The sequence below is a fragment of the Branchiostoma floridae genome, chromosome 14 (assembly GCF_000003815.2).
Source record: "Branchiostoma floridae strain S238N-H82 chromosome 14, Bfl_VNyyK, whole genome shotgun sequence".
Classification (NCBI taxonomy): domain Eukaryota; kingdom Metazoa; phylum Chordata; class Leptocardii; order Amphioxiformes; family Branchiostomatidae; genus Branchiostoma; species Branchiostoma floridae.
This window is the reverse complement of record NC_049992.1, coordinates 16,933,757-16,946,232: the sequence shown is the minus strand read 5'-3', so window position 1 is coordinate 16,946,232 and position 12,476 is coordinate 16,933,757. Positions and strand designations below refer to the sequence as shown.

The window sequence follows — 12,476 nt, the reverse complement described above, 5'->3', positions numbered from 1 at the left end:
TTGTAAGCTAAATGTCCGAAGCTCCCTCATGCACAGGACCGCCAGCTTTACGTATACGTCACCATAGCTTCCATACCAACTGGTAACTATATACGGGGTCTCTGTGTATCCTCGCTAGGACACCCAGGTGATCCAGGGACCCATTCTCCTTGCACGAGACCTTCTGCTTTAAAAAACAAAAGTCTGAGTCCAAAGTTGACCGGAACCTCCGTGGCTGACTGCACCCCTAAGCCGCGGTCTTACAAAGAGAACATCCGATACCCCTCAGTCTGTTATTGTATTAACTTTTGTGCGCCCTACTTATTTTTGCAACACCTTTCTAGAGTTTCACCCTTTGTTTGGACAAAGATGGGAGCAACACTTATATAGGCAGTTCAGACGAATGTTGATAGATTTTTCCCTATTCGATGCAAGCACAGCATGTGGACTTTGGTACAGGGAAAACAAGGTACTTAGATTTTCGTCTACGTAATAGAGAGGCTACAGCAAGATCATTTGGCAAGAAGATCTACGTTCGATACACCTTTGAGATATCCGTTCCTATTTCCGAGTGGCTGGTCGTCAAGGACTTCCGTCACGCTTTTGGCTTCTTCAAGTTGGAATGTTTGAAATATCCTGACGCAATGGATTCCTCACGAAAGGGAAACTTCTCTGAAGACAAGTGCTGAGTTTATTTCTTCTTTTCAAGCAATTCGTCAAGTTTTGGACGCGTGTTATTTCATGAGAGGGGGATCGCTTTTCATAGGTCAACAACATGGCTGCGAGCAGTTTCAAGCGCTTCCTGTATCAAGGATACATGCTAGCTATTTCCATATAACGGGCACGGACTAGTTACGCTTGGAGTTCTCAATACAAGGCCAAGGACAGAGACGTGATGTGCTAGAATCTATCTCCGTTTTCTTAAGGAGGCGCCACCAACGTGACGGGGATTGTCGTGACCTTTTAATGACCTTTCAGTCGCCATGACCCTGACGGAGGAGTTCTGTGCTATTTTCCGATCCGTGCACGATTTTTACGACAAACTTCACAAGCAGAGATGGTTGTCGACTGAGCAGCGCGAGCAAGTGCTAGACCTGAAGGGTCTACTTGGTCTTGTGGAGGCGACTAGTCTTCAGGAGTTACTGGAGACCATCGCAAACTCTCTCAGGCCCACGCCGATCTTGGTAGACTTCAGAGACGAGGACCACCTGGAAGAAGAACTTCGACAACTTCTCAATCGAAAGGAATCGGAACTTCCCGCTACCACTTCGCTCCCAGAGCCGAAGGCAACAGAGAAACTTGGCGACTTTGTCAGTGTCATTCGAAAGCGCTCTCGTAAGGGGAAGTACGCCAAGAGCCCGGCGGCGGCAGTGGCGATGATCCCCGAGAGATGCCCGGAGGTTCTTCCCAGGACTTTGATGAGATATCAATTGAACATTGCGTGGAATACCTCTACTGGGTTTCCCAACGCGATGGACATCTACAAAGGCGACATACCGCCTAGCTACGACATCAGAAGAGCCGCGCTCATGGGTCAAGTATACGAAGAGAGACACGAAATTCCCGAAGTTCTGTCGGTCAAGAAACAAGAATACGTGTGCCCTCCTATCTATACTCGTCTGAAGAATACCAAACCCTTCGGGAAGGACTGGCAAGTGAGTTACTTCACCAAGGGACAGTTTCGGACAGTCGAGACGGACTTTCCTGTCTGGATAACGCACGAGAAGCTGAAGGGATTCCTGGCCTGTGATCATTGTGTCACTAAGTACAACTACCGCACTCACACAGGTAGGAAAAACTTCCTATGACGTATACATGCACTGTCAGAAGCTAAGGGCACAACCCGCCGTACGTGCAATTGGTCCGTACGTTGTTGTTTTTTTAGGCCGCGTCCGCCACGTATTTCTGGAAAGGTTAAAGCTGTACAAGGCAGGCGCGTCGCCGTACAAAGGGGGTGTAATCCGCAGCCCGATGGCACACAAAGTTTTGCCTGCACGTCAACTTCTACGGCGTGTCTGCGTGCTCCAATATCCGTCAGATTCCCTACGAGTTCGTACGGAGGCGGTACTTACCACTTACGGATCCCAAAAGATTGCCCACGTTTTGTCACGTAGACAGTACGTACTTTCACGTAAGGCGGCTTGTGCCCTTAGCTATACTTACAACCAGAAAATAATAAACCTTCCCAGCAATCTTGAACATAGTAGACTTTATTCTCGATTTGAACTATATACCCGAACAAACCCTCATCTGTTGCGGGCCGCGAGGTAACGTTACCTATACTTGTACCAACTTTTTCAAATACGCATTCCGAAACATGAAGACTGTCTATCTCTTCTTCTTCCCTTCTAACAACCCCTACTATTAATAAAGGTATCTTAGGGATGCGTACGGTCTATTAAGACAGCGCGGCCAAGCACAGAATCACACAAATGCAAAAGTCCGTCATTTATTGAGCTGATCGCTAATGACCAATTGCTAATGCAAGGATCAAGCACCATATGCAAGGAGCAAACCCTTCAGTTCTTTCTTGAATTATTCTTTCTTGAATGGTTCTTTCTTGCATGGTTTCTATTTTGTATGCAAGGATTCAGATATTTTATAGTTCATTGATTTATTTGCAAATCCATGCCTGTAGGCTAATTGCAGGTGTACAGACAGTAAAAAGTAACAAGTGTCTATTCTATACAGCTGTCTATAGACATGATTCTACATTGTTTACTGGGAGTTTTTACGTCTTCTTTGGAGGCAGTGGCTGATGAAAAGTCAAACGTCTTTAATGATTAGTGGGTTCTGTAATCCGCAGCCCGATGGCACACAAAGTTTTGCCTGCACGTCAGCTTCTACGGCGTATCTGCGTGCTCCAATATCCGTCAGATTCCCTACGAGTTCGTACGGAGGCGGTACTTACCACTTACAGATCCCAAAAGATTGCCCACGTTTTGGCACGTAGACAGCACGTATTTACCTCCATGAAATTTCATGGAGGTTATATTTAATGGAGGTATAGTTTTGAGTGTGTCTGTGTGTGTGTGTGTTTGTGTGTGTGTGTTTGTGTGTGTGTGTGTCTGTGTGTCCGCATATTTGTGGTCATCATAACTTGAGAACCTCTTGATGGACTACGATGATACTTGGTATGTAGGTAGGGGTTGGGAAGACGAAGGTCAAGGTCAATTTTGGGCCCCCTGGTGTGTGGCCTTGGTACTGCAGCGCAACTTCCGGTTTTGCTATCTCGGTGTTCTGAACATGCTATGGTCAAGATTTTTAAGCATTAGATAGCTCTTGTGCTCAGGAAAAAATTACGTAAGTTTGGGCCCCCTAGCGTCAAGTTTGGGAATAGCAGGGGCATTTTTGTCAAAAACTTCTGACGAGGATAACTCAAGAAGGGAACAACGGATTTTCATCATTTTTGGTATGTAGGTACCTTAGACAATTTTGTACAAGATTAAATACTAATTATGCAAAATAGGAGTATATTTGCATAATTAATGAGGATATTATATCATGGCAGTTTTTTCAATGTATCTCTTGTCCTGGATGTGATATGGTCTTGACATTTGGCTGGTAGATAGCTTGCAGTGTCATGACAAAGTGGGGCAGGTTTCAGCCCCCTAACATTTAATTGCGGAACTGCAGGGGCGTTTTTGTCAAGACATTCTAAAGAGGATAACTGCAGAAAGGATTGATGGATTGGCATCATACTAGGCATGCGGGTACCTTAGGCAAATATGTTCATAATGATATACATTTTATGCAAATGAGGACTTAATTTGCATGATTAATGAGGAAATTGTATAATTCCATTGTTTTCAATAACTGGACTTCAATAAATGTAACACATGCTAACTATGATAGGTGGAATATAAGCAGATACCAAATATGGTAATGAGGAACTTATTTGCATAATTTATGTAAAAATTGCAAAAACGCTTTATGATTAATAATGGGAATTTTATAATGGTGACATGTGTACGTTAGTCAATGATGAACAATACCATGCATAAATTATGTTAATGTGCTAGTCAATTGCATGAAATTTACGAAAGCTCTAAATTTTCATGGAGGTATGAGGTCGCCGAACTCTAGTTTACCCTGCGTTAAGTTTGTGTGTGTGTCTGTCTGTCTGTCAACAAGATAACTCAAGAACGGCTGGATGGATTGGTTTCATACTTGGTGTGTTGGTAGGGTGTGATGAAAGCTGGAAGTGATTAGATTTTGGGCCCCCTAGCGGCTTCCCTTGGTACTGCAGCGCAACTTCCGGTTTTGCTATCTCGTGTTCTGAACAAGCTATGGTCCCAATTTTTGGGTGTTAGATAGCTCTTGCGCTCAGAAATAAGTGACATAAGTTTGGGCCGCCTAGCGTCTAGTTTTGGGATAGCAGGGGCATTTTTGTCAAAAACTTCTGAAGACAATAACTCAAGAAAGGAACAGCGGATTTTGATGATTTTTGGTATGTAGGTACCTCAGACAATGTTGTACAAAATGAAATACTAATTATGCAAAATTATATTACATTTGCATAATTAATGAGAATATTCTATCATAGCAGTTTTTTCTATGTATCTCTTGTCCCTGACGTGATATGGTCTTGACATTTAGGTGGTAGATAGCTGTCAGTGTCATGACAAATTGGGGCAAGTTTCAGCCCCCTAACATTTAATTTGGGGCGTTTTTGTCAAGACATTCCAATGAGGATAACTGCAGAAAGGATTGACGGATTGGCATCATATTAGGCATGCGGGTACCTTAGGCAAAGATGTTCATAATGATATACATTTTATGCAAATGAGAGCTTAATTTGCATAATTAATGAGGAAATGGTATAATTCCATTGTTTTCAATAACTGGACTTCAATAAATGTAACACATGTTAATTATGACAGGTAGAATATAAGCAGATACCTAATATGGTAATGAGGAACTTATTTGCATAATTTATGTAAAAATTGCAAAACCGCTTTATGATTAATAGTGGGAATTTTATAATTGTGACATGTGTACGTTAGTCAATGATGAACAACACCATGCATAAATTATGTTAATGTGTTAGTCAATTGCATGAAATTTATGAAAGCTCTAAATTTTCATGGAGGTATGAGGTCGCCGAACTCTAGTTTCACATACGGCGGGTTGAGCCCTTAGCTATACTTACAACCAGATAATAATAAACCTTAATTCCCAGCAATCGTGAACATAGTAGACTTTATTCTCGATTTGAACTATCTACCCGATTGCGCACAAACCCTTATATATCTGTTGCGGGCGAGGTAACGTTACCTATACTTGTACCAACTTTTTCAAATACGCATTCCGAAACATGAAGGCTGTCTATCTCTTCTTCTTCCCCTCTAACAACCCCTACTATTAATAAAGGTGTCTTAGGGATGCGTACTGTCTATTAAGACAGGGTGGCCAAGCACAGAAATCACACAAAAGTCCGTCAGTTATTGAGCTGATCGCTAACGTTAATGACCAATCGCTAATGACCGTATGCAAGGAGCAAGACCTTCAGTTCTTTCTTGAATTGTTCTTCTTGAATGCCGGTTCTTTCTTGCATGGTTCTATCTTGAAGGGTTTTATTTTGAAGGGTTCTACCTTGTATGAAGAATTCATATATTTTATAGTTCATTGATTTATTTGCAAATCCATGCAAGTAGGCTAATTGCAGGGGTACAAAGTACAAACAGTAAAAAGTGGCCAAGCACAGAAATCACACAAAAGTCCGTCAGTTATTGAGTTGATCGCTAATGACCAATCGTTAATGACCATATGCAAGGAGCAAGCCCTTCAGTTCTTTCTTGAATTGTTCTTTCTTGCATGGTTCTATCTTGAAGGGTTTTATCTTGAAGGGTTCTATCTTGTATGAAGAAATCATATATTTTATAGTTCATTGATTTATTTGCAAATCCAGCAAGTAGGCTAATTGCAGGGGTACAGACAGTAAAAAGTAACAAGTGTCTATTCTATACAGCTACATGTATCTATAGACATGATTCTACATTGTTAACTGGGAGGTTTGACGTCTTCTTTGGAGACAGTGGCTGATGAAAAGTCTCACGTCTTTAATGATTAGTGGGTTCTGTAATTTTAACAAGAATATAGTTTTTTGGAGGTCTACCAACTGGTGAAAAGTTGGAATTATTGTTTTGATTTTCATTATTAGAGTACGCAGTTTAGGGTATTCAGTTCATGTACATGTAGGTGTGCCAGCAGAGCTTTATATTAGTTTAGTACGTTGTCATAGTGCCATCTTCAGGGGGTAGCATTTTCCCATTCAGATAGACCGTTTACACGTATCCAGGGGTGTATTTTAACCAAAGTTGTATTTTTGTAAAATTGTATTTTTGTAAAATTGTACCCCCGAATATTGATGGCATTTGCAACTGAAATGGAAGGGATGTGAAATGGAGGTCCCTTATTCGAGGAGGTGTTTCGAACATGATAAAGGGAAAGGGCTAGCAACCCTAGGCCTTTTCTGTAAAGGTATATCCTGCTACTGCTACTGCTAGTGATCGATGTGCTAATAGGCAAATATTACTCTGAAGAATACTGCACCCAAGGGGATTCAATGTTTTGGCAAGACTAATTTGTAAGGTTATGTAACCTCCTTTTCCAAGGCTCACACGTATCACACCATTTAGGGATGCAGGTGTTCATTATCGAACAGCTTTCCTACTTTCTGGCTCGTTCTTGTTGAAATGTGCAAAATGCTGTCGCCATTTACGACTATAAAAATGGGCACAATCAAGGCTTTCTTTCTTTCCTCTAGACTATTACGCTTTGAATCTACAGATTAAGTATTGGTTGATTCATGTAGCTTGATACAAGTGGGATCCCTCCCCTGACAAGCGACTGCCGCTTCAGATGACACGGAAAATAAGATACAGAGAAAAAACGGACTAAAACGCAACAATTCAGTTCTGAGAATGGTTGTTTGGCTGGTGAAGCCAGCTACCCATGCTGTAGATCAAGTTAGATTTCTAGCTCTTGTCACTACTATTTTTGTACACCGTGTAATGTGGTTTATGCATGACTGTCGCTAGATCCGCTGCCGTTTACCCCCCCCCCCCTTCACACGAGAGCAAGAATGAGCCGGAATGCCGTCGGAAAGAAAATTCTTTTCTATTCCTGGCAATTCCTGGCAATTCGTAGTCTGTTCCAGAAATTCTTACTGCATTCCAGCTATTTGTGCCCGTTCTTTTGGCTGGTCCGAAAGTTTTTGACATGTTAAAAACTGTCGAGGTGCATTCGAAGTGGAGAAATATCGAATGGCATTCGAAGTGGATTCGAAACATTCTTATCTCATTCGATGGAGAAACGAAAAAACAAGCCACGTCGAATCCTGTCGGAATGTGGCCAAAAGAATATCTGGAATGCAATAAGAATTTCTAGAATACACCACGGATTCCCAGGAATAGAAAAAAAATTCATTCTGACGGCATTTTGGCCCATTCCTTCTCGTGTGAAGAGGATATAAGGTCCATTTAGAATTCCCACCCAAATGTGGCACGAATTTTCCTTTTTTCACAACCATTGCTTTTTCACAACCATTGCACGATTGCCACCGACGTTTCGGTGACCGTCTGTCCCTTTCCTCATGGTAAATCTGACCGGTTTACATTATACTGCAGCGGTAGGTGTCGCTGCTTACTAATGCGTTACAAACGTTCAATGTTTACATTTATAACGTTAATCATGGTTTTATGCGATTTCATATTGCTGTCCCAAACGTAAGTGAGTGTGATATATTCATAACAGTTGTCAATGAACAGAAGTTACGGAGCATCAATTCTCATCAAATTCTCATTAATACGGTCCCAAACGATTCTAAAACAAAACTTGTTCTTGTCTCCACCATAGTGATAGTTTATGTGATCTCAGCGTAAAGGAGTGTGATAATCATTATAGACATAATAGTTGTCAATTAACAGAAGTAACGGTGCAGCAATTCTCATCAAATTCGGTGGGGATGCGGTGTCAAAAACGATTCTAAAACAAAACTTGTTGTCGTCTTCACTCAGGCGCCACCAACGCTCTGTTTCTGCTGCTGATTCGAGACGACACCTACCGCCGAGCCGGAAATGCGTCATCGCCCAACGGTGCACGTGCGCCCAAGGAGCACATGTTCGTGAATCTTCCTTCAGAGTTCCAGGTACACATCTTCAAAACGGGCGTCATTTCCTCACTGAGAAGAAAGGGTAATGACGTCATCGCTCGGGCTTGGGTTTTTTTTGGCTCTTTGTGTCGGTGTCTGTCATTGATTCCTTGTCACTCAAGTCAAGTTGTAGTGCACGTTTTCTTCCTGTTCGTGTTTCTCTAGGGGGTCCTCTAGACTAGAGACCCAAAAATATCCAGAAAACAGTCCTCCAAAACATGGTTTGGTACCTACTCTTTTCGGCAAGTTTACCAAGTACCAAGGAAAGCCCCTAGGGGGCCCAAAATCTAAGCATTTCCAGCTTTTATCGCACACTATCAACACACCAAGTATGAAACCAATTCATCCAGCCGTTCTTGAGTTATCTTGTTTAAAAAACACCCACATACAGGCAGACAAACGCGGGGTAAATAACGTCTATGACATTTCATGGCGGTAATTAGCACGTTAGGTTTGTCATTGCCGCTTTTCAGAAGTTACGATTTCCGGGCTATTAGGATTCTACAAGTACGGATTTCTATTCCTGTATGTACATGATGTAGGGCATCTTTTGTTCGTTTGCAGTCTCTATCGTTGACACTTCTTCCTCGCCCCCGCAAAGATTCTCTCTTCTTGCATTTGAATTTTTGCTCCCAGTGTCATGTCTATATTAGCAAGGGAACAAGGGAATTTCCCATGTACATACACAGTGAAATTGTATCCTGTAAGGCCATGTTCATTTGATTATATGGATGACATCTGCGATCGCATCAATTTTCGGTCGTTTCCAAAAATTAAAAAAAAAAGTTTTCAACCATACAGTAAATCGCACAAAGCAGCTTCAAATTAAGCAAATGCATGCCGTTGGTTGCAAGAATAGATATCGGAAAATGTAAGCTAATGTCATAATGTCATAGGATATTCCAAGGTCAAAGAAGATGTGAAAGAACAAAACAAAAAAAGAACAAAAAAAAAAAGAAAGAATCAGTTGTTGAGTTAACTGTTTTACGTTATAGTATATTCTGTTTGGCAAGGACGATAGGCGGTACTTGAACACCACTGTTACAGTTCAGTCAATATGTTTAACCAAGGAGGTTGAAAAAAGGAACCTCCTTGGTTTAACCTTCCTGGCCACTTAGATTTCATCATGAACGCAGCCCTTTTGGTCAAACTTTTCTTATTCGCACCTTCGCGTCAGTTTTTGGGTTCCCATAGGATGTCATCCATATAGTAAAATCATTTACCATGGCCTAACTATCAGGGGATTGCACATGGCGTCTGTCTTCCAATTCTCTATCACGACCAGTGGAAGAGTAGCTCAACTGATCCATGTGATCATTGAGTACATTTCAGCTATAACTGGTTGAAAATCACTTTCAATATCCAAGCAAACGTTTGTCTTTTTTTATTCTAAGGTGTATGTGGGGACGGCTGAGCGTGGAACCTTGGACAGGTGGGTGTACGGGAGAAACTCTCACTGCAACTCCATCTGGGCCTTCTACAAACACGTCAACCAGCTCAGGGAGTGGAAACCCTTCCCCGGGAAGATCAGCCTTCCCGAACTCTCGCTGGCTCTCGCGAGAATGAGAGGACAGGACTGCGCGCTGTTCGTCATCAGTAACCATAGCAACACCAAAGACTTGATGGACGAGGCTGCCAGGTTGATCAATCACTACGAACTTGGACCGTTCACGGACATGAGGTTCGGCATGAACGAGAAACTCAAGCAGGCCGTGGTGCCGACCAACAGTCGCGAGGTGTCGTCCGTTCTGACTAAAACGTGGTGAAACTGTATCTGTCGTGTCATTTGGCTGTCTTTCCGTGTTTTCACGGGTAGGTGACGGCGTCTGTTTGTCGCCAGGTCCCAGGTTGATTTTAACTGTGAGTTAAGAATTCAAGGACCCGGTCGTGCCCCAAAATAACCTATCGCAATGCAGCGCGGTTATCGAACTGAAAAAACTTCTTCGGCCGCAATTTTTACCTATTAAAGACAAAAATGTCAGTACGCGACTCATATGGACTTATCATACATATTAGTTACTATACGCAAAATTGTGATAGACTCCTATATAGAGGGCAGTCTTTAGTATTATCGGACCACTGATATGGTGTATACACGTAAATGCATACATGCATAGTATAACTCTAGAGCACAGGCAACATACTAGTACATACTGGCCAGGAAAATAGCTTTAAAGAACAGGCTGTATGAATAGCTCTAAGGTTAAAAGGTCATTTGCTTCAGTAGATGTAGCTTTTGTATTTGTTATTACTTCACATCAACTCTCATATAAATTTCACTAAGTGCCATAATACCGCCACATGAAAATAATACATAAATAAATTTAAAGTGATTTTAGAGAGATGTGCCATTGAAGTAATCTCCAGGCAGTTTACTAGTGGCATGAGATAGTATCAAAGCTTTTCAAGGAGCATAGCTGGCCAAAGGGAGTCAGCAGGCACAGTGGGGTTCAAGCAGCGCCAAATCAACGATGCCAAACGGCTTGAGCCTTTTAGTGTGGTGGTTTGCGTTGCTGGGTTTGTGAGCTGGCGGCCCGGGATCGGCGTGGGTTCGAATCCCGGGGGTCAGGATTTTTGTATACTAATATTTTGTATACTCTATATTGTTTCTGTCAGTGTTTCTACTCCATTCTTCTTTCACACTGATTCCCATTGGCTAGAACTAGTATACTCCTTCGCCAGCTTTTATACTATCTTATACAACCGGTAGATCCTGGAGACTACCATCGAAGCCTCAATAATTCCAAGGCCAATACACTAGATATTTATAATTGGTGTTCAAGACAATCTCGAGAAGGCCTCTATAACAATGTATTCTTAATGTGGCAGTATTATGGAACTATGACAGTTGATGATGTTATCATTATGTTCTTGCAGTTTTCAAATTTGTTATTTGGTGCACGAATCTCACGTGGTTTAACGACAAACGGAATTGTTGAGTTGCACGTGTGCCGTGCAACGTGTTTTGTAAACTGGTGCGATGGCTGTGGTAAGAGAAGAAACCTATAAGGAAGCTTCCAAGCTGAAGCTGCTCTACTGTTAAACCATATAGGCAGACATTTTCTGCCACGTGCGTAATACTGTAATGTACTGTTAGGATGTGATGTTTATGTTGTAAACCATGTTTTTGTTTTATGAATAAAGATGTTAAAAAAATTTTTCAATGTGGTGGTATTATGGAACCCGGTGGAATTATGACAGTTGATGTTATCATTATGTTCTTACAGTTTTCAAAGTTTTACTCTATTTGATGCACGAATAAGCCACCTCACTTGGTTACTCCCCACCAATTGCCAGGAGGCATGCGCGGCGACTGGAATTCTATGTAATATGTCAAATTAAAGGTATGCTACGCAGTTATTTGCGCTCAAATTTGAAACATTCTAGAACTAAGAAATCTCAAATTTGCTAACACTTTTTGACACTTTTGTGTCATTATTTCACGTTTGAAACGTAAAGGATTAGCCTACAAACAATCCGCTCTACGCGCGCTGTAACCTGGTGTCCTCAACAATTTCAGGCCTCTAGTAGGCACCCTAGGGGTGCAGTAATGAGTTCATCAGGTAACAGGTTGTTTCGCAACAATGTCAGTTCGCAACCGTCAGTTCGCAACAAGGCAAGTCTTTTCGCAACAAGGTACAATTCATTTCGTATCATTTGAATGTTATTAATCTTGATAGCCTAATAGTATTAGAAATCGTATTCCTAACATAATTATACTCCTTTTGCGTAAAAATTTTACCGGGTGCGAAAGACAACCCTGGCGGCAGATGAACATGGGGCCGCATGGACCTGACAGCCCGATGATTTTCATGCGCCGGGCGGTACAGTTTCATACGTGCACGGGTAGGAGTATAATTATGTTAGGAATACGTATACAATTTAGAATACTATAAGGCTATCAAAATTAATAACATCCAAAAGTTGCAAAACGACTTGTACCTTGTTGCGAAAAGACTTGTAATTTGTACATGTTGCGAAAAGACTTTTACGAACTGACGGTTGCGAACTGACATTGTTGCGAAACAACCTGTAACCGTTCATCTCACTCCCGGTACAGGTACATGCTACAGGGAAAATCTTCTTCTTTGAAAACACTCGTTCTGATCTCTGTGAAAGAGTTTATTTCACGTGGCTTGATAAACAATAAACGGGATTGGTGAGCTGCACGTGTGTTGTACGTGTTGTCCTGTCAGTACCCATTAGACCATGCACGGATAACAACAGGACGTCCTTTGTATCTTACTCGCATTCTGACTAAATAAGTAGTCTCTACCAGACTCCGGATCGCTGGAAAAATCGTAGAAATGTAACAAATCAGAGGAGTAAGCCGGCCAGAGGA

General features: G+C 41.8%; 1 protein-coding gene across 1 annotated transcript; it reads left to right on the top strand.

Annotated features, from left to right (window-relative positions):
- The first annotated feature begins 336 nt into the window (after positions 1–336).
- Positions 337–10,073, top strand: LOC118429881. Its single transcript, XM_035840508.1, has 3 exons — positions 337–1,767; positions 8,001–8,131; positions 9,529–10,073. The coding sequence occupies exons 1-3, from the start codon at positions 963–965 to the stop codon at positions 9,898–9,900; spliced, it is 1,308 nt and encodes a 435-aa protein (XP_035696401.1). The 5' UTR covers positions 337–962; the 3' UTR covers positions 9,901–10,073.
- Positions 10,074–12,476: the final 2,403 nt, after the last annotated feature.

What these genes read in the sequence shown, in the direction of transcription:
- LOC118429881 (XM_035840508.1), top strand. Translation starts at nt 963, where the DNA reads ATGACCCTGACGGAGGAGTTCTGTGCTATTTTCCGATCCGTGCACGAT. An exon ending in CAACTACCGCACTCACACAG is followed by an intron (nt 1,768 to 8,000) that starts GTAGGAAAAACT and finishes GTCTTCACTCAG; the next exon opens with GCGCCACCAACGCTCTGTTT. An exon ending in ATCTTCCTTCAGAGTTCCAG is followed by an intron (nt 8,132 to 9,528) that starts GTACACATCTTC and finishes TTTTATTCTAAG; the next exon opens with GTGTATGTGGGGACGGCTGA.